General features: G+C 33.4%; 1 protein-coding gene and 1 pseudogene across 1 annotated transcript; both read right to left on the bottom strand.

Annotated features, from left to right (window-relative positions):
• Positions 1–995: 995 nt before the first annotated feature.
• LOC132601215 (L-type lectin-domain containing receptor kinase IV.4-like) lies at positions 996–9,927 on the bottom strand (annotated as a pseudogene).
• Positions 9,928–24,545: 14,618 nt separating this feature from the next.
• Positions 24,546–27,429, bottom strand: LOC132603035 (class V chitinase-like). The gene is made up of 3 exons (XM_060315896.1): positions 26,928–27,429; positions 25,380–26,018; positions 24,546–24,697 (listed from the first exon to the last, which is right to left on the bottom strand). Exons 1-3 carry the CDS (start codon positions 27,382–27,384, stop codon positions 24,657–24,659), a joined length of 1,137 nt encoding a protein of 378 aa, XP_060171879.1. The 5' UTR covers positions 27,385–27,429; the 3' UTR covers positions 24,546–24,656.
• Positions 27,430–27,693: the final 264 nt, after the last annotated feature.

Here is a 27,693-nt window from a genome sequence, read left to right on the forward strand (position 1 = left end):
GCAAATACTTGTGCGTTCCTATCCATGTGATTGCATTAATTAATTAGTCAAATCTAATTGAGTGAGCTCACATACTTCACATTCTAATGACCCAGCTGACTAATTATATCGAGTATTCAATACAAGGAAAAATATTCCCATCATCTAATCATGTTTTTGCAGTACTATTATAACAAGCTGGCTAATCCAAAGTCAATTCTAACGCTTTAATTAGCTGCACTGCTATCCTAATTGTTGAAGAGTTAATATAAACCTCAGCTGCATTAAAGTCTACTCCCTTCCGCTATACATTTCGCTACATGGTTTGGTTAAGCTATTTGACTTGAAATAGATTTTAAGAAATTTAAAAAAAACACCCCCTCTGTTTCAATTTATGTGAACCTTTTATTATTTGGGAAGCCTACGCGGTGTTTCTTTGATCACATTTTTCTTACATATTTTTTAAATTATTTGAATTATAAATGATCATGACAGACTTATAGTATTTTTTATGTGGTCTCTAACTATATAAATTTTACTTCTACAAACTTGACAAATCTATGTCAAAATTCACGGTCAAAGTTATAAAGTTTGACCCTCGTACTCTGAAAAGGTTCATATAAATTGAAACAGAGAGAGTACAATATAATATTAAATTTTTTATTAAGGTATATATTTATATAAAGTGGAGTACTAAATTATCATTCAATGAATACTGGTGATGAAAGTTTCGTGTGTCTTTTCATTTTCTATCTTATAAAAAGAATAAATTTTTATATCAAGTAGTTCCCAAGAGATCAGTAAAAAAATAACACAAAAAATCTGTAAATAAAATACACGAAATCTTTATAGTATCATGTTCTTCCATTCAAATTGTAAATGGGCATAGGAGATCATTTCTTCTCGAAAAATTGAGAAAGAAATTGTAATAGAATTTAACTCTTTCTACTAACGATGTAAAAGAGCTTTTCCACAATCAGCTTAAAAAAAACTGCAAACTGAATATTCGTAAAAAGTATTCAATTAGTAACTCAAAGAATAAAGCAAGTTCCTGCTAAACAAGTTAAAATACACTGATAGTATAAACAATTTTCTACACTATCTTAGTAAAAAATTAAATCCATTGCAAGGAGTAGCATCATCGTGCGACCAATTGAGTAATTGTTGCATTGTCAATGTCTATTTCTTGTGACGATCCATTTGGAATAATATTGACAACTTGATCTTCATCTTCCTTTGTAGAAAATGCAGGCCTCTTAGGGGAATTCATTACTAAATTTTCAATGTTCTTTAACATTGAAGAAACTTCCAACATTGTAGGCCTGTCCAATGGATTTTCTTGGACACATAATAATGCAATTTGCATGCATTTCAATAGTTTACAAGATGATGTTGTATCATCTAGTGATACATCCATAAACTCCATGCCTTTACCATCTCTCCACATCTCAAATGCCTGCATATTTTATTCAATCGCAAAAGGAAAAAAACTAAATGAGTTAAACAAAGTCCATGCATCTTCATATCATTAGTTGATATACACTACAGTGTGAAAGTATTTATCAATGTATTTTTATCTGTTGTAGTAAGCTATTTGTCTTACTTCCCAGGTTAATTATTAAAACCTACTTAACTAATAGGAGCAGTTACTTGTTAGTTCTCTTTTAAATGATCTGATATATAGTGTAAGGTTCTTTGCATTGTCAGCATAAAAAAGTGAAACTCTTACTTAAAGAGGTTAAGTTATAATATACATTGTCGATATTAGAAATGTTTACACGGTCATTTTAACCTGTTGTGACAGGTAACCTATCTTATTTTATAGATTATAATTATAATCTCACATTTTAGGGAGGCAATCTGCTGCAATAAATTAAAGCTAATAACGTAAATTTTCTTGCAATATTAGTTAAATTCTACTCCCATTATCCCAATATATGTGACACTTTTTTCCTTTTAGGCAATAGCATAAAGAACGTCGCCTTTTTATATTTAGTAACAATTTAACTTCATACGTCCTATTTACCTTTAATGAGATGATTTAGAGTCACGAGTATTTATGACTTATTTTAAACCATAAACTTTCAAAAGTCTTCCTATCATTCTTAAACTGCATGTCCAACCAAATTAAAACTGACGGAGGGAGTAATAAATTGTACTCCCTCCGTCCCAATTTAAGTATCTTATTTTCCGTTTTTATTTGTCCCCAAAAGAGTGTCTTTTTCTATAATTAATAAGTTGATAATTCAACATAATATCCTACATGACAAGTTTATAACCACAAGATTAAAAGGACATGTTTAGTACATTATACACATCTATAATTTAGGACCACTAGATTCAAAAATCTCTCCTTATTTCTTAAACTCCGTACTTAATCAAACTAAGACACTTAAATTGGGACGGGGGAATTACTATACTAATAATATACTTGTAAACGTGTATGAAATCACAACTCACATATTCAAGAAGGTTTAAGCTTTCATCTGGACCATGCAGACATGTATTCTTCATTCCACTTATGATTTGAAGAAGTAGTACTCCAAAACTAAAAACGTCAGATTTTGTTGAATAGATGCCTTGTTTTGCATATTCAGGTGGAATATAACCCCTGCAACTCATTGCAAATTAAATGAATATGTTAATTAAAAATATAATTAATCATAAGCTTAAATTCTTAAGAGAAATGCCTATAAATAGAGGAGTGTAATTTATACACACCGATAATGTAATTGTTTTTAATGTATCAGGTAATTAAAAGATATTTACAGATATCTTTTCATAGAAAGTAAAAATCGTAATTCTGAAATAAAGCAGATACAATATGTAAAGATGACTTGATAGTAATTTTTTTGATATCATCGTTATATTTATATATATATAACCTTTCATAAAAAAAAGAAATTTGTAATCTTAAAAATAAGGTAGATTACATGCTACAACATGTAAAGACGATATGATATTAATGTAAATTTTCTTTAGACTATCAGCTATTAGTGTGTATAAGTCAAACTCTAAAGCCTAAATATATACTTCATTTATTCACTTTTACTTGTCATGTTTCGTTTTTCGAGAGTCAAACTGCATGGACTTTGACCAACATTTTAAGATGTATTTTTTCATCATATTAATATGAGAAGAATTGCAACTTATAGTATTTTTCGTATAGGTTCTGAACATCTGAATTTTAATTTTAAAATATTGAATTAGTTTAATTCAATTTAGTTCTGAAGATTAGTCAAATTAACTCTCGAGAAGATAAATGTGACATTTATAATACTTAGAGTGTTCCAACGATTCGGTTTGTATTTGCTTCAACTGCATCCTTCTTAAATATTCTTGCCATACCAAAGTCAGAGATCTTTGGTTTCATGTATAAGTCCAATAAAATATTGCTGGCTTTCAAATCTTTATGAATAATTGTTAATCTTGAGTATTCTTGGAGATACAGCATCCCTTGAATAATGCCTTCAATTATTTGCACTCGCTTTTCCCAGTTCAAAAGTAATCTTCTGACTTGATCTATATGGTGGGGGTGGGGGTGGGGGTGGCGGAAATCAAGTTGATGAAAAATATATGGATATAATTATTAATATATATCATCCATATATACAATATTTTATATTCAATGACAACCTAGTGAATATTTATACTATTTATAAAATTTTACTAGCATAAAAGAAAGGGTACTTGCATTATTTTTCATCCAAAAGATATTTATATGTAATTAAACCTCCGATAGAAAGCAGGATGCGTAAGCATACTTTTTTCAGAGTAACATTAAAAAAAATCATTTTCTCGACTTGTAATAGTAACATGTTCAAATGTCATTGAAAATAGACAATTTTTGAAAACTGTCATGGATTTCTAACTTAAAAAAAAAAAAAATGAAACTCCATCATTAGATCCTGGACAAATCCAAGGCATTATTATAGAGTTTCACGCTTTTTAATTCGAAATTTATGATGGATTTCAAAATCATAACAGTATCTTGAAATTTTTCACTTGTTTAAGATCGAAATTCATAATAGTGTCTGGAGTTTTCAGATAAAAAGTGGCGACTTTTTAATAAAAGTAAAATTTACTTGGCATAGCTTACATTATTACCTATTTATGGAACATAACTAAACTTTACAATAATTATATTTAGTAGCTAAAATATAACATATTTACTTCTTATAGCTATCACTTTTTTACCACTCATCTGGTAACTTCCCACACCCCTAAATTTAAGCAAAAAAAAAAGGTCCCTCTCTCCTATCCCCCTAAATAAACACCATTATGCCCAATATCCCTTAATTTCCTCCAATTTCAAATCAGTTTTATAATAGTTCAACTTCCTTGTTTATCTCTAATTAACTACTCATTAATTTCACTCATAATTCAAATCTAATTCCCAAAAAAGGTAAGATTCTATACTGATTTTTACGTTTCACCGTGTATTTAACCTATATTTTCGTTGTTTTTTTTTTCGTTACTTCCTGAATTTTCAATTCCTAATGTTTTGGATTGATATTTTAATAGTTGTTTTTCATAGATATTTTGGCTATATTTTAATTGTATTTTGATTATTATGTTCAATATTACTTATTCTGGTTTCTGTTGACTATATTTCAGATATATTTTTCATATATTTTGACTATATTTAGAAAATTTTCAAAAAAATCAAAAAAATCAAAAGGTTGCAGTGAAAACGTTGTTACCTCAATTATGACTATATTTTAATTGTATTTTGATTATTATGTTCAATATTACTTATTCTGGTTTCTGTTGACTATATTTCAGATATATTTTTCATATATTTTGACTATATTTTTCAAAATTTCAGAAAAATCAAAAAAATAAAAAAGTTGCAGTGAAAACGTTGTTACCTCAATTATGAACTCAACTTTAATTCGATATTTCAATAGATGAATTCAAATATATATTCGTCGTTTAAAACGAGCTCTGTTCACTAGTTTGATATTGTTATTTTTCAAAGTTTTTTGATGAACTAGTTTTTGAACCTTTTTTTTTTTTTTGGTTAAAAATATGAATGTACTTTTTGAATTCAATTTTTTTTTTAATTTGTTAGCTGTTTGAATGAGATATGAGATCAGATATGGAATGGGAGGATATTTGCGTGAATCAGGGAACATTAAAAACTGATTTTAATTTAAATTGGAATAGATTTTGTTTCCATAAATATAGCACTTTCAGTTTTCTCAGCGTGTGTATTTCCGTTATATTATTTAAGTCGATGCGTCTACTAGCTAAATATTGGTCCTCCAGCTATGAATTGTAAATGTAGAACATATAGTTATAGGTTGTTAGAAGGAGCTAAAAGGTAGTTGTTTGTGAAAATTTTACTTAATAAAATTTTCTAAGACTGGCTATTTCTCAAAACCGGTGTGTAGCATTGATAGGAGTCTATCTCTGGTAAATATCAAAGTAGATATCTACATCAAAAAGATTAAAAAGGAACACGGATATTGTCTTCTAAATGATGTAATAGTAAAAAAATATTATTACGCTATCAGTATATACTATAAAAAAAACTCAATAGGGAAAAAAGAAAGAAAAAGAATGACTTACTATAAATGTAGTAATCCAAGCTTTTGTTGGGCATATATTCATAGATCAACATCTTTTCTTCTCTTTCAATGCAAAATCCCACTACTTTTACAAGATTTATGTGTTGTAATTTTGCTGTAAGAATCACTTCATTTTCAAACTCTTCAAATCCTTGGGAAGAAGTCTCTGATAGCCTTTTCACCGCTATTTCTTTCCCATTTCTCAACTTCCCCTACTTGGATTAATGAATGATGATTAATTTTCTTTGTAAACATTGATAAAAAATAATTTAAGAACCATCAATTATAGGGGGGAAAAACTAGGATTTTAGAAGCATTTTACATACCATAAGCATATCTATATATCAAAACTTCAAATCAAGTGCGGATCCATAATATAATAGGGTTAAAAGCTTGTACACTTCCGGTGTTTACACCAAATTATACTAATTTACCATGGTCAAGTCAGAAAATAAGGTAAGGATGCATGTGCATTAATTAACTATGATTTTAAGGATAAAAGTGTTTGTGAAGACATGTGTCATTCATCTTTATAAACAACGGATGTGAGTAAGTTTTTACGTAGTGATATGTGAGTTCACGTGAACTTATTATTAACTTTTGCTCAAATCTTATGTATTTATTAAACCACTAAATATCTACAAATATTTGACAATGAACCCTGCTACTACTATTTAATCATAAACTTCAAATCATGAACCTGTCTCTACCACAAACAATAAAATCAGCTTAGTAATTTTTAGTTTTAAGGAAAATGATCTTTAACTCTTTCTAAGAGTACCGGTCAATCAGGAGATTAAGGTAGCAGATCTTGACTTTTTAATTAGAATTAGAAAAGCAATACTATATTACAATTTGATTAGTTGCTTTCATGAGACTTTAGACTTTAGAGCGCAATGAAAGAGTTGACTAAGGCTCAAAATGCTGCTACTGTAACGTGACAAGTTGCCCGAGCTAACCATGAACTTGGTGTCACCCAGGTTTTGTGATGGGACGGATAGAATTCTTCAGCCGTTAATTAAAAGATTTTGGTTTGAGCTATGAAAATGAAAAAAGATCATGGTATGTATGAAGCAATTTTTTCCTTTAATGAATCTTACACAGCGTGAAAAGGATAAATTAGGCCTCCGAAAGCGAGTACCAACATCGAGAGAAACCAAAAAAGGAGAATTGTGAACTGGCTCAACTTGACCTAGATTTATAGTTTGTTTGGTCAAGCTTCCAGCCAAAATCTACTTATTCTGAAAGTAACAGTTTGCGTTCGACTAATCATTTCGAAAAGCACATTTGCAAATATTAGAGCAGTACCTTGTGCTTGGCCAATGTTCAAAAGCGCTTCGGGAGAAAAATTACCTTTTTTTAACTTTAAAAACAACTTCTGCTATTACTCAAAACTATTTACTATTTCTTTCTAAAAGTTTGGTCAAATGCATTAACTTTCTAAAATAAGTATTTTTTCAAGAAAATAACACTTTTGGCTTCTCCGAAGCCTAGCCAAACATGCTATTGATTTATTTCTTTGGTGGAAAAAAAAATAGTTGAAGCTTTTCAAATTTCTAAAATAAAACAAAATATTATGTACCTTGTAAACAGGTCCATATCCACCTCGTCCAAGCTCATTTTCAACTGAAAAATTATTTGTAGCTTCCTTCATCTCATCAAAAGTGAATATATGCAAAGTCCTGGTTTCTTCATCACCTTTATCTTCATTATTGCTTCCAATTTTGTTCCTTGGCGCTCTCTCTGTCTCCAATTAATATTCAGTCAAATATCGATATACAACAACAATAACAACATTCTCAGTGTAATCTCACAAGAAAGAAAAGGAAATAGACCCCTTAATTTTGCACCCCCAATATGAAGAAGACAATTATACGGCCAAAAAGAATGCTTGTAACCAAAAAACAACTTGTTCAAGTGCTACATTTTCTAAAGTTGCGTGAGTAAAGAGCTTTCAATAATTATAATTATTTGCAAACTAGAGTAATACAATAAAACCAAGTTCCATTAAAATAAAACTTTTAAAATATTCCATTCATTTCAATTTTGTGCAACGGTCTGGAGAAGAAATAATGACTTCAAATTTGTAATCTCAAATATGTCATACATTTGAGTGACTATACGAGCATCTCCTTAAGTATATATTATGAGAAGCTTATAAATAATTTTTTTCCTCATAGAAAAATGTGTATTTCTTTTTAAACAAACTAATAAGGAAAGAGGAACAAAAGAATAACAAATTAAAAAATTACCTTGAAATTTAAGTACTTTTCTCCTTCGTAGACAACATAGTGTAAAGACAACCAACAACAAAATCAATACAGATGCCACTGGAATCAAAATGAGAATTAGTCGATTGAGTTTTTTCTTCTTGAATAGCTTCCCTGATTGATCAATTGCCCCTTCTACTCCACCTTGTATATCTTCAACTTCTAACAATGAAAACAAAATTTTGAGACATTCTGATAGATAGATAAAGAAAGAAAGAATTGAATAACAAATGTGTAATGCAATTCTTTGAGCCCTGGGAATGCAGAACTTTTTTGTAGGAAGAGCTTTACTCCCTTATAAGCCGATATCAATCCGGATTAGTCAGATTAGTGAATTTCTGATATGAAATGGACATTGAGTCAAGCTAGTTCTTAAGGTGACAATTGTCCAAAAGCATATAAGAGACTTAGATCACCCATCCACAATCGATGTGGGGACTCCAACAAACCCGCATGCCCAGGCCTGCCAACTGAAGCGCGAGCAATATCATATAGGGGCCCAATATTGAGTAACCAGGAATGGGGATCAGTCTGGTTCTGATACTATGATAAGAAGCGGACATTGAATCTAACTCAACTTTAAAAGTTAGCTCATGAAGTAATGGATTTTCCAAGAACCATATAAAAAGAAAAAATCACTCATTGACAACCGATGTGGGATTTTGACACCCTGTACGCTCAGGCTCACCAACTGGAATGCGGATGACATAATATGGTGGTCCAACATCGGTAATAAAAAATTAAGATGGATCTGGCTCGGACACCATAATAAAAAATGGACATTGAACTTAACTCAACCCCAAAAACTCACTCATGAGGTAAGAATTACTCAAGATTGTATAAAGAGATCAAATCACTCATCCACGATCAACGTGAAAATCTTGACAATATCGAATACAGAATACGTAGGCAAAAAAAACATGTAATTAGTTACCTCCTGATGCAGCCTGAGAAAGAACTGAATTCCAGTCATATGAGACTTGCCATGCCATATAGCCCTTCAAATTCCTCTCTTTTGCATAAGCAACTTTGGTTTTCACTGCCTCAACATCATCAAAACCAACCCAACTTGTCCCGATAGAGACATAATTCATCACATAAGTTGAATTATACGACGAATTATTAGCGCGATATTTTATCATGCCTCTCTTGATATTATTGAAGTTCAACGTACCATCAGTACTTGTGAACGGCTCTTTTTCAGCTTCAGTAGCATACAAATAATCTTTCGGTCCCGACCCTGTTCCGATCGCGCCAATTTTATTATCCTTAGGACTAACCAATGTCCACACATAGCCAAAAAATGGTAATCCTAAAACAAGCTTTTGACTAGGAAAACCAGATTTAATCCAAGCATTAATCCCATAATCAGTGTTCAAATCACTAGTAGAATCATACAATGCTGCAACAGGGGATGTGTTGTTTGTTGACACTGGATCATAGTAATTAAATGCCATAACATGTACCCAATCCAAGTTTTTCCTCATTGACTCAATTGGAAAAGTCAAATCTTGAATCCATGGTGTGTATTGACCTGCCATGGTTAAAAAAAGTCGAGTTTTTTTCGATTTCTTGGACTCTGAATCGATAGCAACTCTCCAATCATCCAAAAGGGTAGCCAAATTCGACATGTCTTGCGACGAACTAGGCCAAAGCCAGCAGAAATCAAGTCCATCGAAACCATAAAATCGCGCAATTTTGATGGATGATTCAATGAAGTATTTTCTTCCAGGGAAGTATGTGCTGGACATTAATAGGTACATATCAGATGCATAAGAAGATTGGTCTTTTCCACCAATTGATAAAATTGTTTTGATGGATGGATTTTTCCTCTTGACAATGCTATTGAAGTTTTTAAATGGCTCATCGTCTGATATTGTGACAATCATCTGATCGGTTGATGCATTGAAACTAATTTCAGCAAAGCCATAGATGAGGTGAGTGTAAAGAGTTGAATTGATGCTTTGTATATTGGCAGAATTAGTTATGTCATTTTGCCAATAACCAGCTTTTATCCATGTTTGATCTGCTGCTATGGAGTTGAGTAGTTGAGATTGGAGAATTGTGTGGAAGAAGAGAAGAATGGCAATGTTTTTGAATGCCATAGAAGAGGTACAAGAATGAAGTACATTAACTCAATGGAAAAGCATTCAACTTATATACATCGAGTCATTAACCACCAAGGGTTAGTGGTGAAGGATTAGAATCTTTTCGCCCTTAATCAGAGGTATTGGTTAAGTCTCCGGAACAAAAACCCTCCTAGGAACTGCTTAACTTATATGCATTGAGTCATTGACCACCAAAGATTTAGTGCTGGATAGCTAGAATTATTCCACACACTACAAGAAAGCATAGAAATGGCAATAGCTCTTTTGGCGACAAAAATAATATAGTTGGCAAAATTCAGTATTTGGCAACAACTTAGTTTTATTGTTGGCATATATGATGAATTTTAAAAAAATAATTTTTTTTTGTTGCCAAACAATTTAATTTTGTTGTCATAGTATTGACTATTGTTGCAAAAAGTACTTTTAGCAGCAACAAAAAAGTTGTTGCACGTCGTTGCAATAATAGTCATTGGGAAAAGTTTATGCAGCAAAAAAAAATTGTAGTCAAAAGTACTTTTTGCATCAATAGTCTATCTATGACAACAAAAATATTTTTGTTGGCAAATGTATTCTTTCTTGTAGTGACATTTAACTAGAGGTTTCAAGTTTAAGTCTTGGCAATGAAAAAAAAAACTGGTAGCAAGCATTTACTCCTTTAATGAGCCTTACAGATCAGGAATAAATATTAGTTGGAGTTTCAAAACGAATACCAGACAACCAATGAAAAACAAAAAAGATATTTGAGTCGTTGACAATATGAATAGTACTATCTCGGTGTAAGCTTTATTTTTCAAGTAAGTAGTTCCACTTAATTATGGATTATTGCACAATGACAGAGCATGAAGGTTGGAAAGTTACACCCCGCAAGTAGGGTAAATAAAACCTTTTCGTTTATTTATACACTTTTGAACCCAACACCCCCCCCCCCCCCCCCCCGGCTAAGAGAAGGACATGTTCAAATTGTAGGAGTGGTATTTTTGTATATTCGTTTGAATCTCAGAATTATATTCTTGACGATCTGTTACATTATTGTTGTTGCACAGAAAACAACAATAGAGATGGATCCATAATACAAATTTGATAGCTTCGACCTTTAAGGTTCTTAGCATTAATCTCACTGTACTTCAAAAATCATGAATTCAAATCTAATATGTTGATATTTTTTGTGGATTTTTCTTTTAACGTTATTAGTATATAAAAGTTAAACTCATGAAGATTATACTTGGGTATTATTTTCTCACATGCTCTAAGCTATTTCCCTTTGAATTCCAATGGAGATTGGTGGTGATAAAAATTTATATCATGACTTGGAAAACTAGAGTCCTTGCATGGTTCCTCAATAATTAGGTGCAAAGTTTTACAAGACAAATGTAAATGCATGAACAATATGTTTGACTTATTACTCTCTTTTTTGTTTCTTTTTTCTTTTATTTTTTTATCAGATGTCCGACGACTTATTCCTCACGTCAATGATCTTGTCCTGTCCAAAATTCCAGACAGAACTTTTAATTAAATCCATTTGACATTGTTCCTTTTTTTTTTCTTTTTTCTTTCATTGGTGGCCAGTTTAGTCAAACTTTTAAATTGATTTTTTATATTAAATCTCACGCACTGCGCAACGGATGCTACGGTAAGTCAACAGGGACTCGTTGACTAAAGTCAACGACGACATTTGTATAATTCTGGAAAAAAAAAAATTAAAATCATAGACAGCTATAGTGCACGTCATTATATCATTTTTCAAATATTATCAAAATAAAAATCAACAAGTTGTTTTAGCTAATGAAGAATGTAATTTACTGCTTAATGGGGTTGGTCTCCATGTTTAATATTTGGTAAATTGAGAGATACAAAGTAATTGTGTGCTAGTCGCAATTAGGGGCGAATCTACCCATTAAAAATGAGTCACGTGAACACATGGTCACCCGACTAAAATCGGTATATTATGTATATAAATCCTTAAAATATATCTAATATTAACTGAAGTAACACATGGTTAAACTAGATCGAGTGGAGCATCGGTTAACTGTTGGGTATAATCCCTTAAGGCTGTGAGATTGAACCCTACTAAATGCACTTTTGCGTCTTTTTTTCAAAAAAATATTAAATGTGAACTCATTCTCTTGAAATTCGCAATGATTCACATCACACGTTCTAATTTAGATTGATTCTGTACTTCGAACAAACTAACAAAAAACATAAGCAATGGATATGGCTAAAACACCACAGTTTATGTAGGGGCGGAGGTAGAAAGTTACTTATGGGTTTGGACGAATCGGAGTTTTAGTCCAAATCTAGTATTGTATTATATTTAGAAATCCACTAAATATCTATACATAACAATCAAATTCAAAACTCATACAAACACTTGATATAACTATCCTTGAATTTAAAACTGATAAAGTTTGACTGATTACGCCTCTAATTGTACAAACATACCCAATTTTTTTTATTTTTTGTTTTGTTTTCCTCCTGGTATTTGGTAACCAATGGTATGACAAAGTCCAATTTCGCACCAGAAAGTTACATATTGGTGGTTGGGGGGAGGGGGGGGAGGGGGGGGGGGGGTAAAACACTCCCTAACAAAGACAACCTCATACCCAAAATTTGAACCTGATATTTCTGACTAAGGAAGAGTGGATGACGAAGTACTAATCACTCCGTCATAACTCAACTGACTCCTGAGTTTCATTACATTTTCAGAAGAAAAAAGAACGCAAACTACCAAATTTGCATTTGGTGGTTCTTCCAAGTTGCATATACTGGGGACCATTGAGTTTGCATTGAGGCCAATGAATTGTTTTCTTTTTTCTGGAAATGGAGATCAAAGTCTTGTGCAATTTTCAGCAATGTACAGCTTTGCTTTTCACATTTATTCACATACAATTGTGGACTAAATTTTTCTAACGAGATACATCAATTGATTGCTTCATTCTTTCATTCATAAAAAAAAAACAAAGAATTATACAATTTGAGATGATAGTTTAAATTTTAAGATAGTAGCTTGAAGTTTGAACCCTCAAAACTGAATTTCAGGACAGGTACATGAAGTTTGAACTACGAGAACTGAACTTCAGGTTACTGTCCTGAAATTCGAGGAAGCGGGTCATGCCTCTCTATTTAAAATTTTAAATTATGGCTATATTTTAAGTACTTTGCAGTAAATACTGGCCATGTTTTAAACAGCATTAAAAGTGGCTATTGGTGTACTTAACCTTTTATATTTGGTTGCGAAATTGGGTTACGTCTAAATTTGTTTATATATAAAAAAGAATATCCTGTGTCTGTGTTTATATAAAAAAAAAGAATACCCTATTATGTTGGCTAATCAGCAAAGGGGAAAAGGAAGAAGAATAGTCAAAATTAAAATAAAAAAGAATACCCTATTATACTGGCTAATCAGCAAAGGGGAAAAGGAAGAAGAATAGTCAAAAAAAAAATTTGGTAATAAACTGTAAAATATTATTACCACCCAAACCATCCATCCATTACAAACTTCAGAGCACCTGATCAAAAGTATCAGGCCTCAGTACAAGCAACTCTAAGTACAAAGAGCTTCCAGGAATCCTATACATTTTCTAGCTCTCTTGGATCCTATAACCATATTTATCCTTTCTTTCAATATAAGTTGTATCTCCTTCACTACAAAACTTGCATCTACAGTAAGCTCCCTAAATATCCTCCAATTCCTAGACTGCCAAGTATAGTATATCAACGCACCATGGACAGCTGCTACTGTTTCCTTCTTCATTTTACACCAGTGATGTCTAGCAATATATCTCAATACGTGTTTAGATTCCATCAGAGGAAATTGCACTCCTATCCATTATGTGAGTCCCCTCCTTACTTCTTGATACCATTCACAGTCAACGAACATATGTTGGGCATCTTCAATTACTTCTTGGTCACATAGCACACACTCCGCTGTAGCACAACCTATCCCCATACCCAACATCCTATCTTTGGTCAACAATTTCCCTTGATTCGCTAGCCATAGTTTGAACTTGTGCTTCGGCAGCAGCATCTTGCTCCATATCAGTTCATGATCCTCAAGTAGGGGTCCCGTTTCCATCATAGTAAGGTAACTTTTAGTGATTGAATAGTTGCCATTAGCTGTCAGCGTATACTTGCTATGACTATACCACTGTTGCATTCCAATTTTTATCTTGTTCAAGTGTCTCCAGTACCAGCTAGCATCGTTTGGTGCAGTATGGTTCCAAAATTCCTCTCCAGGTTTCATATAAACTCCATGAATCCACTTTACCCATATGCTCTCCTTATTAGTAACTAGTTGCCAAACCAATTTGCCTACAGATGCAAGATTCCACTTCCTACAGCTCTTAATATTCAGCCCACCTTGCTTCTTGGGAGTGCATACTCTTTCCCAAGCCACGAGTGCTACTTTCTTTGCTCCTTCACTATTCCCCCACAGAAATTCCCTACATTGCCTATCCACCAGTTTCAACACACTCTTAGGTAAGATGAATACTGCCCCCCAGAAATTGTGTAGAGAGAACAAAATCGAATTAATCACCTGTATTTTCCCAGCATAGGAGAGGTGCCGCACAGATACAGACCTGATCTTTTCAGTAATCTTCAAGCATAATGCATGACAATCTAATTTATTCCACTTCCTTGGTGAAAGGGGCAGCCCAAGGTACCTCATAGGAAAAGTGCCCACTGTAAATCCAGTTGTCTCGACTAGTCTGGTCCTGGTATTATCATCCACACCAGCCATATAAATATTGGACTTCTCCCTATTATCCACCAACCCTGTTACATTTGAAAAATGATTCAGTGTTTCCATAATTCGCTGGACAGACGCTTCATTACCTTTAGAGAATATCATTAGGTCGTCCGCAAAAGTCAAGTGTGTTAATCCCACTTCTTTACACATTGGATGAAATCTGAAGTCAGGTAGTTGACTCATCTGCTTGATCACTCTGGTAAGATACTCCATTACAAGTACAAATAGTAATGGGGAGATAGGGTCACCTTGCCTCAATCCCCTCTTTCCTTCAAAATAGCCACAGTTATCACCATTTACTTTAATTGAAAAAGTGGTAGTTGTAATACACACCATAACCAGTTGTATGAACTTAGGGGGAAAACCATATCCAACTAACATGTCCTGGACAAACTTCCAACTTACCATGTCATAGGCCTTTTTTAAATCTATTTTCATGAGGCATCTAGCAGAGACATTCTTCCTGTTGTAGTGCCTAAGTAAGTCATGACATACTAACACATTGTGTATCATTGCCCTATCCTTAACGAATGCAGCCTGCGAACCATCAATCAACGTAGGTAGTACCATTGCTAATCTTGCACATAGCAACTTAGAAATACATTTGTAAAGCACATTACAATATAAGATGGGCCTAAATTGGCTAGCATGTGTTGGCTTCTCCACCTTTGGTATTAATGATATTAAAGTTGCATTGACTTGCTTCAGCAGTTTACCTGTACGCATGAATTCCAACACAGCAGCACATACATCATTTCCAATAACATTCCAGGCTGCCTTATAGAACCCACTTCCATATCCATCCGGTCCAGGGCTTTTGTTCTCATTAATGTTAAACATTGCTTCCTTGATTTCCTGTACAGTACACTCTCGCATTAAGGAACACTGCTGCTCAACCGTCAGCCTTGGTCCCTGGGAGAAAAATCCCTCATAAGCTTTGCCTCTTCTCTCCCCTTTCTGTCCCAACAGCTGTGTGTAGTACTTCACAAATACTTCTGCTATTTGATGTGGTTGCTGCTGGACCTGGTTGTGTTCATCATTGATCTGGCAGATTGCTTGTACCAATTTCCTTTGTTTAATGATGGAAAAGAAATAATTAGTATTGTCGTCTCCCATTTTTATCCATGTCGCCTTACTTCTTTGCATTAGGAACTCCTCTGCTAGTCTTGAGGACTTCCCATATTTTAACCTTAGCCTTTTCTCTTCTTGTTGTAGATGAACATCCAAAGGATCCTGCTGTAGTTCCCTTTGGCTTTTAGTCATAGCAATTCTGTCTTCCTGTGCTTCTCGTACAATATTACTAAAATTTTCCTTGTGGAGTGTCTTCAGCCTATGTTTCAACATTTTCAACTTCCTCACAATTTGGAACATTTTATATCCTATAACAGCTATTCTCCACCCTTCAGCAATAATTCCTTGAAACTCTGGATGAGTCTTCCATATATTACAAAATTTAAACACCTTCCCCTTCTTCTTTTCCTGTCTCCTCATTTTAATCACAATTGGGCAGTGGTCGCTAACTCCTTCTGGTAAAATCTTAGCGTCGCATTCTGGCATGGCATCTAACCATTCCCCATTCACAAAGGCCCAGTTTATTTTAGAAAACACCCGAGCAGCTTGGTTATCATTCCATGTATACTTATAGCCACTATTTGGCAATTCCATGAGTCCACATACATCCAAACATTTCTGAAAATCTTCTACTTCAGCCAAAGTAACTGCATTACCCCCAAGTCTATCTGTAGCTCCTAACACAGCATTAAAGTCTCCTAAAACTATTCATGGGCATGCTCCCATGTTCAACTGGGAGAGATAATTCCATAGATCTTTTCTATCTTCCTTCAAATCATAAGCATACACAAAAGTGACCGCAAACTTTAGCTGTAACGCAATATTTGTAACGAAACAGGTCATTGTTTGGGCAGTTTCACTATGAAATTCCACCTCAAACCGATCCTGCCTCCATACCATTACTAGCCTTCCATTATAATGGGCAGCATGATTGGTCCTATATTCCCATCCTCCAAACATACTGTTTATAATATTTCCTACTTTATTCACCTTTATTCTAGTTTCCAAAAAACACATTAATCCAAGGTCCAATTCATTGCAGAGGAGTTTAACCTCCTTCTGCTTATTGAGGCCATTTAGGCCTCTAACATTCCAGCGCATGAGTTTAACCATCCCCGGTAGTAGACAGTTGAGTTCCCACCCCTCTTTAGCAATTTCTGTGCTAGTCACACCCTGATTCTCGCCAAGAATTTGAAAAGCATTATTAACATTGACATTTATCTCCCCTGTTCCTCCATTTTGGCTCAAACTTGTACCAGGTCCTATTGCTATTGTGCTAGCAGTTGGTATCCCCTGTTGCTTCTGAGCTTGCCACTTATTTCCTTGATGTTGTCTTCTCCATCCTCCACCCCTTCCACCATGCGTGAATTGGTTTTGGACCTGCTTTACCACACCAGAACTATTGGCAGTATCACCTTGCTGTGCATTTCCCTCACCTTGTTGTTTCTTCCCATTCTCTTGCATGCTCTCTTGTATTTTTGCATTATCCACTGGTGCATTCTTCTTGTTCTGGCGGCAGATATCCTCTACATGACCATATTTTTTGCATATTTTACATAGAGACGGCCTCCAATCATATGTAACGCGTTGTTCAATGATGTTACCCCTCTCATTTCTAAACCGAATCACATCTGGCAGTGGTGAATCAATTTGTACCACTATTAATAGTCTCGCAAAATTCAGTCCCACTTTTCTCTCCGTGTTCCTATCCACCATTAAAGGTTTCCCAATCAAGCTACCCAATTTACTCAGTCCTTTTGCACTCCAGTACTTGAAATCTAACCCCGGTAACTTAATCCATATAGGCACTGAATACAATTCATCCCTATTAAACACCATATCAGGATTCCACGCTTTCACAATCAATGGTTTATTATCGAAGTGATAAATTCCCCCTTGGATTACCTCATTTCTCCCATCTGCACTATCAAACCGAACCAACACAATACCATTCTGCAACATAGCTACTTTGTTTATTCCATACTTTCCCCACATCCTTTGAATATATCCATTCAGTACTGTGAATGGTGGATGCGCACCTAGCACATAGCATATAACAGCATACTTCCAGTAGTCAATTTCAGACTTATAATCCTCCTCCTCAATCTCCACAATCAATTGGTCACCAATAGTTTCCGGGTTAACGTATTCTAGTTTGAACCCAGCATTAGTTACTTTAGTGATATCAAAATTGTCCCATATCGATGCCCTAGTTTCAGTTGGCTTACCCACTGCTGATTGGATTTCCATATCGTCTGCTTCATCTGCCCAGGATTGCCCACCTCTGTGAAGTGGTGTTGCAGTAGCCTTCTCCCATTCCCCAATTTGTTCCTTCGCTTTGTTTGTTTTGTTTTTCTCCGTACACACCTTTGCAATCAGCGTTCCTTCAGTGGTGTGCTTGCTCGTCATACTTCCGATTGGCACTTCATTAGTTCCTACTACTGCAATTGGCCCCAATTGTTCAACTTCACTTAGGGCACGAGTTTTCAAATTCGCCATGACTGGTCCAGTGTTGCTAATTGGTGTGTTTCTATCATCAGATGTGTTCACTCCCCTTCCATTATCCTTTCTAGTCGTGTTTTCTATCACCGATATGAATAGACTATAAGTCTTGATTGTTCACTTCTGGTGAGCCAAATAGAATTTTGGAGAGAAGATTAGTTTGGGTGGCTAGTTTTTGGACCGCTTATCTCTATTGAGCTTAATTGAAGTGTCATTGTGAAATAGCGATTTTTTAAGACAGAATAAAAAATTATGAAAAATATATCTGGCTAAAACACGAAAAAAGAACTCCAGTGTGATGAATTGGAGCTTGAAGCTTTTATAAGAGAACCTCTACGACATTATGTTGGGGTTAATTTGAAAATTCCGCTTATGTGAAACTCCAACACAATATAATGTAATTTTGAACTCAATGAAAAAATCCCGAGTTCTCTCAATTATAGAATCACGAACTCCGTGACTCCCTTTGTGAGTTTCAGTTATGGGACCATGAACTCCATGACAGAATTCTTGAATTTTCAATTATAGAACCACAAATTCCATGACTTTTTTCTCGAAATGTCATTTGTAAAACCACGATCCAAAACTCTTCCATTAACCTGCATGTGTTTATGCTAAAAAAAAGTAACCATTTATCCATTTCTTTCAATTGTGGAAACTGGAATGTGTGAATCATGCCCAAAATCAACATTTGGGCTGATCCCCTAAAACCCAAAACAAAGTTTGGGTTTGTTTCCAAACCAAACACCTTAAATATTTTCATTTTGGATTGAGTATTGAAAGCTTGTCCAAACTAAACTTGAGCTCAATCTCGATGGCTATGAAATTTACAATTTGCAGATTTCCAAACCAACAGGAGAGAGATATTCGAAAACTTAGAGGAACTCCAGTAAAAGGGTTATGATAGTTTAACTTGTATAAAGTTCAAATTCCAGTAACTTGTAGGCAATTTTTAAACTACAGCACAACTTAGCATCTTGTGTTAGAGTTGTTCCATATTTTTACTTAGATAATTTTTATTCAAATATTAATTTCGTCTTAAAAAGAGGCTATTTCTCAATTACATATCAAATAATGGCTAAACTTTCATTACCCGCGCAAAAGTTTGATTATCCCACGGGATTAAAGGTGTTAACCGGTTCCAACCAGAACCGGACCGGTAACCGGTTAGTTAACCGGCCGGTTCCGGTTAAAAAACCGGAACCGCTTAACCGGTTCCGGTTTACCGATTTTAAACTCCAAACCGGAACCGGTCCGGTTTGGAGTGCTTAAAATCTTTTTTTTTTTTGTTTTTTGTATTATATATATATATTATAGTATTTATTTGTATATTGTAGGTATATTTACATATGTTATACAACTTTATAATTAAAGTTTAAATATTTACTGACTAACAGTCTAACAGCAAGTCAGCAATACAGAATAGTGCTTTTCGTATACATATATATGTATAACTTACATATATATATATATATATATATATATGTATAACTTAATATATATACTATATATACTTATATACTATATATACTTATATATATATATATATACATATATACTATATATACTTAATATATATACTATATATATTTATATATAATATATACTATATATACTTATATATGTGTATAACTTAATATATATACTATATATACTTATATATATGTACTATATACTATATATACTTACTTATATACTATATATACTATTTTTTCTATATATACTTATATATGTTTAAGTATACTATATAACTTAATATACTTATAAGTATATTCTTAGTATATTTTAGGTATATTTCTAACTTAATAAAAGTAAAAATATGAACACAAGTAAATAGAAGAAAGCTCAATGAGCCATATATTTTATTCATTCTTGGATAACATTTATTTGCAAGTTGTATTTTTTTTTAACTTGCAAATAATACATGAGTTGTACAAAAATAGTAGAATAATAAAATCACCAATTTTGAACCATTTCGTTAATTTCCCCCACATCATATTCGGTCATGGAAATATCTTCAAAGTCTTCCATTTGGTCCGGTCCACTAGCTATCAAATCTTCAATTTCTTCCTCTTCGCCTTCCTCCGCTTCTGAGTTTTGGTTGCGTCGCTCCGATCTAATCTCATCTCGAATGCACACTAGTACTTGCAAGCTAAAGCCGGATAATGAATGTCTATGGTCTCCAATTTGTTGTCTTCCTTGGCTAAATGCGCTCTCCGAAGCCACGGTTGATACTTGAACCGTAAGGATATCTCGAGCCATTCTTGAAAGTACCGGATAGCTTGTTTTGTACTTCTTCCACCATGCTAAGACGTCCACCTCATCCAGTTGGTTGATATCCACATTTGGTTGCATCAAATAAAAGTTATATTCATCAAAGTTTGCAGTAGAAGAAGAAGTTGGCTGTGAATGTAAAACTTTTAAACCCGACAAGCCCTTTTTGCTACTCTGAGAAGTAGTAGGGCGTGGAGCAACGGGTGTAGCACGTTCTTCCAAACTAGAATAATGAGTAAAAACTTTTCTAAACTCATCATCAATAGCGAGATCGACTTCAACTAAAGATGGTTGAACTCCCTCTTCAATTTCTAAAAATGTATAAATTTGACTAACCAAATTTTTAGTATAAGACACTTTTAAACAAGGATTTAAAAGGGAACCCAATATAAATAAAGTTGGGATGGGAAAAAAATACTTCTTAAATTTGATTATCATTTCAAAAATAGCCACTTGATAATCGGGTTTATATTTATACTCTTGTAAAACTCTAGCTATTTCCGCTAAGTAGGCTAAAATTTCGGTTACCGTGGGATAGAATTGTCTAGAAAAAGCAAGAGTTGCATTATAAAAATTTTCTAAGAGTTCAATACATTCTTTAACATCTTCCCAATGCCTAAAAGTTAACCAATCCTCACTATCAGTATTATATTTGTTGTGAACTTGTTGTATGGGAATTTTATACTCATATGCTTGTTGTAGCATAATATAAGTGTAGTTCCACCTAGTCTCAATTTCTACTTGAATTTTCCTAGGTCTAAGGTTATTTTCCACACAAGCATTCTTAAAATCTCTAATTCTTCCCCTATTAACATTACAAAAAAGAAACGCAACAACATTTCTAACTTTTTGAACAGAATCATCAAAATGCACAAGACCATCTTTAACAATTAAATTTAAAATGTGACAACTACATCTTACATGAAAAATATTTCTTAGAGGAGGGTTTATTTCTCTTTTTAAAAGACCAATTGCCTTTGTATTATTAGAAGCATTATCTAAAGCAATACAAAGTGTTTTTCTATAAATGTTAAAAAATCTCATTATAGAAGACATTGAATCGGCTAAAAATTTTCCATCATGACGACCTTTTCCTTCGTCATATAAAAAAGCTATAATTCTTTTTTGCATAACCCAGTTGTTATCAACCCAATGACATGTAATAGCAAAAAAATCTAAATGGTTAATACTAAGACCCAAATCAGCGGTAAGACAAACATTACAATTTAAAGAATTAAATACATGACGCAAATAAAATCTATAGTTTTTAAACAAATCTATAACATCGGCTCTACAAGTACTTCTAGGAATACCCTCAAATAACGGGTTATAACAACGTTGAATGTAAGTAACAAACCCCAAACCCGAGGGAAAGGAAAATGGTAAACAATCATAAGCTACCATTTTAGCTATTTCTACGCGTTCTTTTTTCTTGTCATACTTAAAATTTCTACCGGTTCGTGGGTCTATCGTCATTTGAATCCCCCCCACATTTGAACCCGTTTGTTCTCCCCAAATATCCATATGTTTGGTTCTCACATGACCATTTAGTGTACCCGTTCCACCATCCTTACCAGTTCCTTGCTTAAAACTAAATACTTGTCCACATAGGGTACACGTAGCTGTTTGGTTTTCCCTATTCTTAGTCATAAATTTCCAAACTTTAGCTGTTGGCTTACGAGTTCTAGGCGATTTGTCTTGTGTATGTGATTATGCAGGACATGTATCTCCTATGGGATTTTCGGGGTGTTGTGTTTCATCATCATCATCTAAGTCTTCATTAAAAGTGTTGATAAAATGTTGTTGCATTGCCTCATGACCTAAAAGTGGATTATTTCCACCAACATCAATACCTAAATTAGGTGTTTCTTCCACAAATGTTTCCTCATTAAGCGCATCCCTAACAGTACGACTACTACTACCGGCACCACGTCTTAATCTCTTTGACATTATTAAATAGAATTAATTTAAATCACAATAAAATAAATCACAAGAAAATAAATTACAACAAATTAAATTGCGTAAATTAAATTGCGAAAAATAAATTGCTAGAATTAAATTGCGAAAAATAAAGATAGAGTTGGAACGAAGGTACCAAATTGCCGGATTAATTTCCAACAAAGTGAAGGCGGCTAGAATTGCAAATCCACCAAAGCTACTTCGGATTGTTGCAAAATCACCAACTCCACCAACAATATTATAATTGCAAAATTAATAATTGAAAGTTGAAACTATAATAAGACTTTGTGGCTAATTATTGCAAAGAAACTATAATTGAGAGACTGAAATTTGAGAGAAAGATGAAGAAGAGTGAATTGATGTGAATTAAAATGAAAATGAAGAAGGGTTTATATAGGGGTGGGGATGGGTTAAAGTGTTAAAAAAAAAAAAATTAGGGGCCAAAAATTAAAAAACTGACCGTTTGGCAACGGCCATTTTTGCAAATGGACCGTTGCCAACGGTCCATTAAGGCCCAACGACTCTTTCCTTTTTTTTTTTTTTTTTTTTAATTTTCACCGATTAAACCGGTTTAACCGGTTCCGATTTTCAAAATATTGGAACCGGACCGGTAAACAATTACACGGTTAACCGGAACCGGTTCCGGTTTAACCGGTCCGGTTACCGGTTGCCACCTTTACACGGGATATTTACTATTATAGCAACTCAAATAAGCTGAAAATAAAAAATAGCCTCCCAATGTTAAAAGACTTTTCCCAACTCAGGACCACTTTTGGTAACACTAAAGTAAATCTTTTCCCTTAAATTTATTGCCTGCCCTAGACAGATAGAAGGTAGAAACTTTCCCAGTAACTACTATTATCTATTATGACCTGTTTACTTTTTTAAAGATTAAATTTTCTAATCTGACTGTATACCTAGTTATAGAGTTATTGCGTTTAAATTTAGACATCGGATAACTAAAATTGTTTTTTTCCCCAGCATTTGATATGTGTAATTTAATAATTTATGGGAAAAGGGGTCAAAATTGCCCTTCACAAAAAATCTTAATTTACAGTTATAACTGTTTATCTATGCTAGCGGCTACGACATCGAGAATTTTGGTAGGGCTACCCTATGGTATGGGCTGTTATCTCAAGGGCCTGGATGGTCCATGGTGATGGTTATGAGGTGGCTATTGGCGGTAATGATTGTGCAATGATGATAATTGATGGTGGTGGTTGGTGGCTGTTGTACAGTAATTGCTGATTGCTGATTGCATTGTGGTGGCTTGTGACAGAGTGGTGAGGAGTTAGTCGTTGTGCTTAGGCAAATATATATGTGTTACACCAAATTAATAAGTTTTAACATATATAGCTATCGTTTAATTATAATTAAGTAATATATATTTTCTCTTTATTACGTAAATCACTTAACTATGAGTTGAGACAAAAGATATGGGGTACATATTTACCGGAGTGATTATTCATTGATAGTGGACAAAGTAATGGTAATAGACTAATAGTGATGTGGTAATGATTTTGAAATCTATACAAATATGAATGAACAAATTAAATCTATTCAAAACATATAAGTGAATACAAAATAGGATCAAATCTCATCAATTTCCATAGGTGAGTTTTAATGGGGTCACACTGTGTCACTAATAGCTAGCCTTTTTTTGTTTGAATTATATACTAAGGTGATTCTAAGTATATTATCGTTGATAATACTGAATCGAAAATTTTAATATATATATGAGTCAATCAGCTCAAGTAATCCAAACCAAATTAAACTCTTTTTGCAGGCTTGTCGTTCCAATCCCACCATGCATCACAAGATTAAATGACAAATAAAGTATGCCATTTATTCCAATTTGTTTGATACCTTTTACATATCAAGGATTAATTTGACCAATTATTGAAGTTAAAATCAACCTAGACGAATTCATTTACTAGATTTTAGATAGTGGGAAACTACAAAAACTATTGTGGTAAGCTGCAAAAAGAATATAAAAACAAGAAAATAATATCGAAAAATAAAAAGTGTCAAATATTTTAGAAGAGATAAACAATATTAGTGGTACGTAAATGAAATTGAGAACACGAATTTATTTATTTTATATCATGGTTCACATATTTCACCTTATTATTTATTAGTAGAATATACTCGACAAAGACAATTACGTATTCCATCATTTCATAGCTTGAGATGAGACTCCCCATGTTTGTGAAGCTGCAAGAGAAAGTAGTAGAAAATTAAAAATAAATTAAGACCATAGAGCAAATGAATTAATTGTTACAGTCAACTATTTAATAATTCCAAAATAATAAAATTGTACTCTATTTGGTACTCCTTGCGTTATCCGAATAAAACAAACGATTTTTTATTAATATTTTCTAATAGGTTGCTTCAGCATTTAAAATGAGGAAACTAAATAGTAACTCTCCTTATACTTTCATTTACTCTCTGGTTAATATCATAAAGTATAAGTTTCAAAATGAATCATTATAAACCCTAGTGAACGTCTCTGAAGACTAATTAGATTATCGCTCTCGATAATTTATTACATATGAAAATTCTATCATGTGGACTCCTCTTGTTTAGTCTGATTATTTTCGAGTAAACGTATTGTTCTGTCAATAACAATGAAACAACTCTATTTATAAAAATAAAAACTAAATAAAAGAAGGAGAAAAAAGTCTGCACAATCTTTCTGTTATTCAAAAGTACTAAAGTTTTTTTTCAACGATAAAAGCTACTGACAACGTGCTCGAGAAAGTACCCAAAAAGACTAAAGAAAAAAAGGGCGGGGGAGGGGGGGGGGAAGTTTGCTCAACCTCTTTTACTACTCAAAAATACTTAAATCTTTCTTCAGCTATAAAAACGAAGAAAGAAAAAAAGAAAATCTACTAACCTGTTCGAGCAAGCACCCAATTTTGATCTGCTGCAATGTGCCATGCAAAGTAACCAAGCAATCCTCTACCTTTGACATAAGTAACCTTCTTTCTAACAGTTTGAGTATCATCATAACTAATCCAAGCATTTCCAGAGTAACAATAATCTCCAACAATGGTTGCATCATACACAGTCGTGGCGCGACTCTGCACTATATAATTTCGAATTTGGCTATAAGTCATCGACCCATCATTGTTCGGACTAACACTTGATTTTCCTGAAGCAGGCGCCCTAAGGCCATGAATATTCGCGTTAACCAATTGCCATGCATAGCCATAAAATGGAATTCCAAGAACCAATTTTCGTGTTGGAACGCCAGCTTGAATCCATGCAGTAATTCCATCACTTCCACTAACATGGTTTACGGGGTCAAATAATTGTGCATGTGAATTGGTTTGTGATGGTGACCAATTTGGTCCATAGAAGTCATATGCCATGAGGTTGATCCAGTCGAAGTTTCTTGCCACTGATTGAACTGGGTAGGTCAAACCGTTGACTCGGGGTGAGCTGGAAACCGCTGCCGTGAGAAGCAGCGCCGCCTTGCCGGAATTTCTCGCCTCTGTATTGATGGCAGTGCGCCACTCATTCAAAAGGATACCTGTTGAAGGTGTAATTAAGTAAATAAATGTATGCGCTACATAACACTTTAAAGTTTAAATTGGTTGGTCATAAAATTCATTATATGAAAAGTCACGTCTAATCATTAGAGCTTATACTCAACATGTTCAATTTAACCCAATATTTTTGTTACAAATCAAAGAGAAATAATGTGTGCGCGCACGCGCTCGGAGGAGAGAGAGAGAAATTAAAATTTTAAAATTTAGTAGTAGTATTAAATTTTGACCTATAATTTCGAAAGTAAGGAACTAGAATTCATGAAGCCATCAAATTTAACTCCTAATAAATCCACCTCTGATTTTAACCATTATAAAACATAATTTCAAATTATTTAGCAATGAAAAAGAATCAAACTCCCACACAAGGAGCATAATTACATAATTAAGTAAATAAAAATTTATTCTCTTATATTTTGAAAAAACGTTAAGTGATGTGGGATATATAGATGGGATCCGATATCTTAATCAGAGGTCTCGAGTTGTAGTCATTATAATTGATAACTTCAAATTTTCTTTTTAAATGGCTTTATACAACGCAAATCTAGATTAGTCGAGCTAGTGAATATGTGATACTAGGTTATTAATCAAATTAAAGAAAAAAAGAACACAAGTACTTAAATGATCACACAATTCAATACTCTGTCCGTCTCAATTTGTTTGTCTAGTTTTGACTTGATGCGGAATTTAAGAAAATAAAGAAGATTTTTGAATCTTGTGGTTGTGATCTTAAATTAAAGATATGTATAATGTATCAAAATGCTCTTTACTTTTGTGGTCTTAAACATATCATGTGGAGAGTTGGAATGAAAGAATTGCCAAAAAGTTTTTTTTTTTTTAAACAGACTAAACAAGAAAGTAAGATAAACAAATAGAAATCGAGAGAGTATTACCATAGTTTGTCATGTCTGTAGCTGATGCTGGGTATTCCCAATCAAGATCAAGGCCATGAAATCCCAATTGCCTAGCTAATCTTATTGATGAATCAATAAAACTTTTTCTTGAATTTGGTGCTCTAGCCATGACTCCATAGGCAGTTGTATCAGCTCTTCCTCCAGCTATGGACAATAAAGTCTTTACTGAAGGATTTTTCCTTTGAACTGTACTTGTAAATTGCCTGAATGATTCTTGATCTTCCGGCTTAATGATTAACTGATTTGATTGAGGATTAAGATCAGAAAATGCACAAAATAAATGAGTGAAAAGAGTTGAATCAATGTTGTTTAAAGCTAATCCACTGTCCCTGAACCAGTATCCTCCCTTAATAACATTTTGGCCATTTGAGATAACAAGTTGCTGGAGGAAGAAAAATGAGAAGATAATTCTGAAAACTTTGATGGAATTAGCCATTGAATTGAAGGTTAATTGGATGATAACTGATTTAATATGTGACTTCGAGTTCTGGTATTATATAAGTTTGAAGATTTGAGTTATAAGATTATTATGACCGTCTACCGGCAGCTTTTATTTCACTAACATTTAGTAGAAAGTAGTGAGTGAATCTTGATGTTTCTAAAAAGGGTATTAGTCAAATAGCTGATATATTATCCAAATTATTTAATTTTGTGATATTTCTGGTACATTAAAAAAAATGCTATTAGTAAATTGTTTTGTATTTACTTTTATCATTAACGGGCTCCAACATGGAATGATGGACTC

Source organism: Lycium barbarum, chromosome 7 (assembly GCF_019175385.1).
Source record: "Lycium barbarum isolate Lr01 chromosome 7, ASM1917538v2, whole genome shotgun sequence".
Lineage (NCBI taxonomy): Eukaryota > Viridiplantae > Streptophyta > Magnoliopsida > Solanales > Solanaceae > Lycium > Lycium barbarum.

Excerpts from the sequence above, each read along its gene's own strand:
- LOC132603035 (XM_060315896.1), bottom strand. The coding sequence starts at position 27,384 with ATGGCTAATTCCATCAAAGTTTTCAGAATTATCTTCTCATTTTTCTTC. Across the intron at positions 26,019-26,927 it reads TACAGACATGACAAACTATG|GTATCCTTTTGAATGAGTGG; the intron begins GTAATACTCTCT and ends CACCTTCAACAG. Across the intron at positions 24,698-25,379 it reads TTGGGTGCTTGCTCGAACAG|CTTCACAAACATGGGGAGTC; the intron begins GTTAGTAGATTT and ends TTTCTCTTGCAG.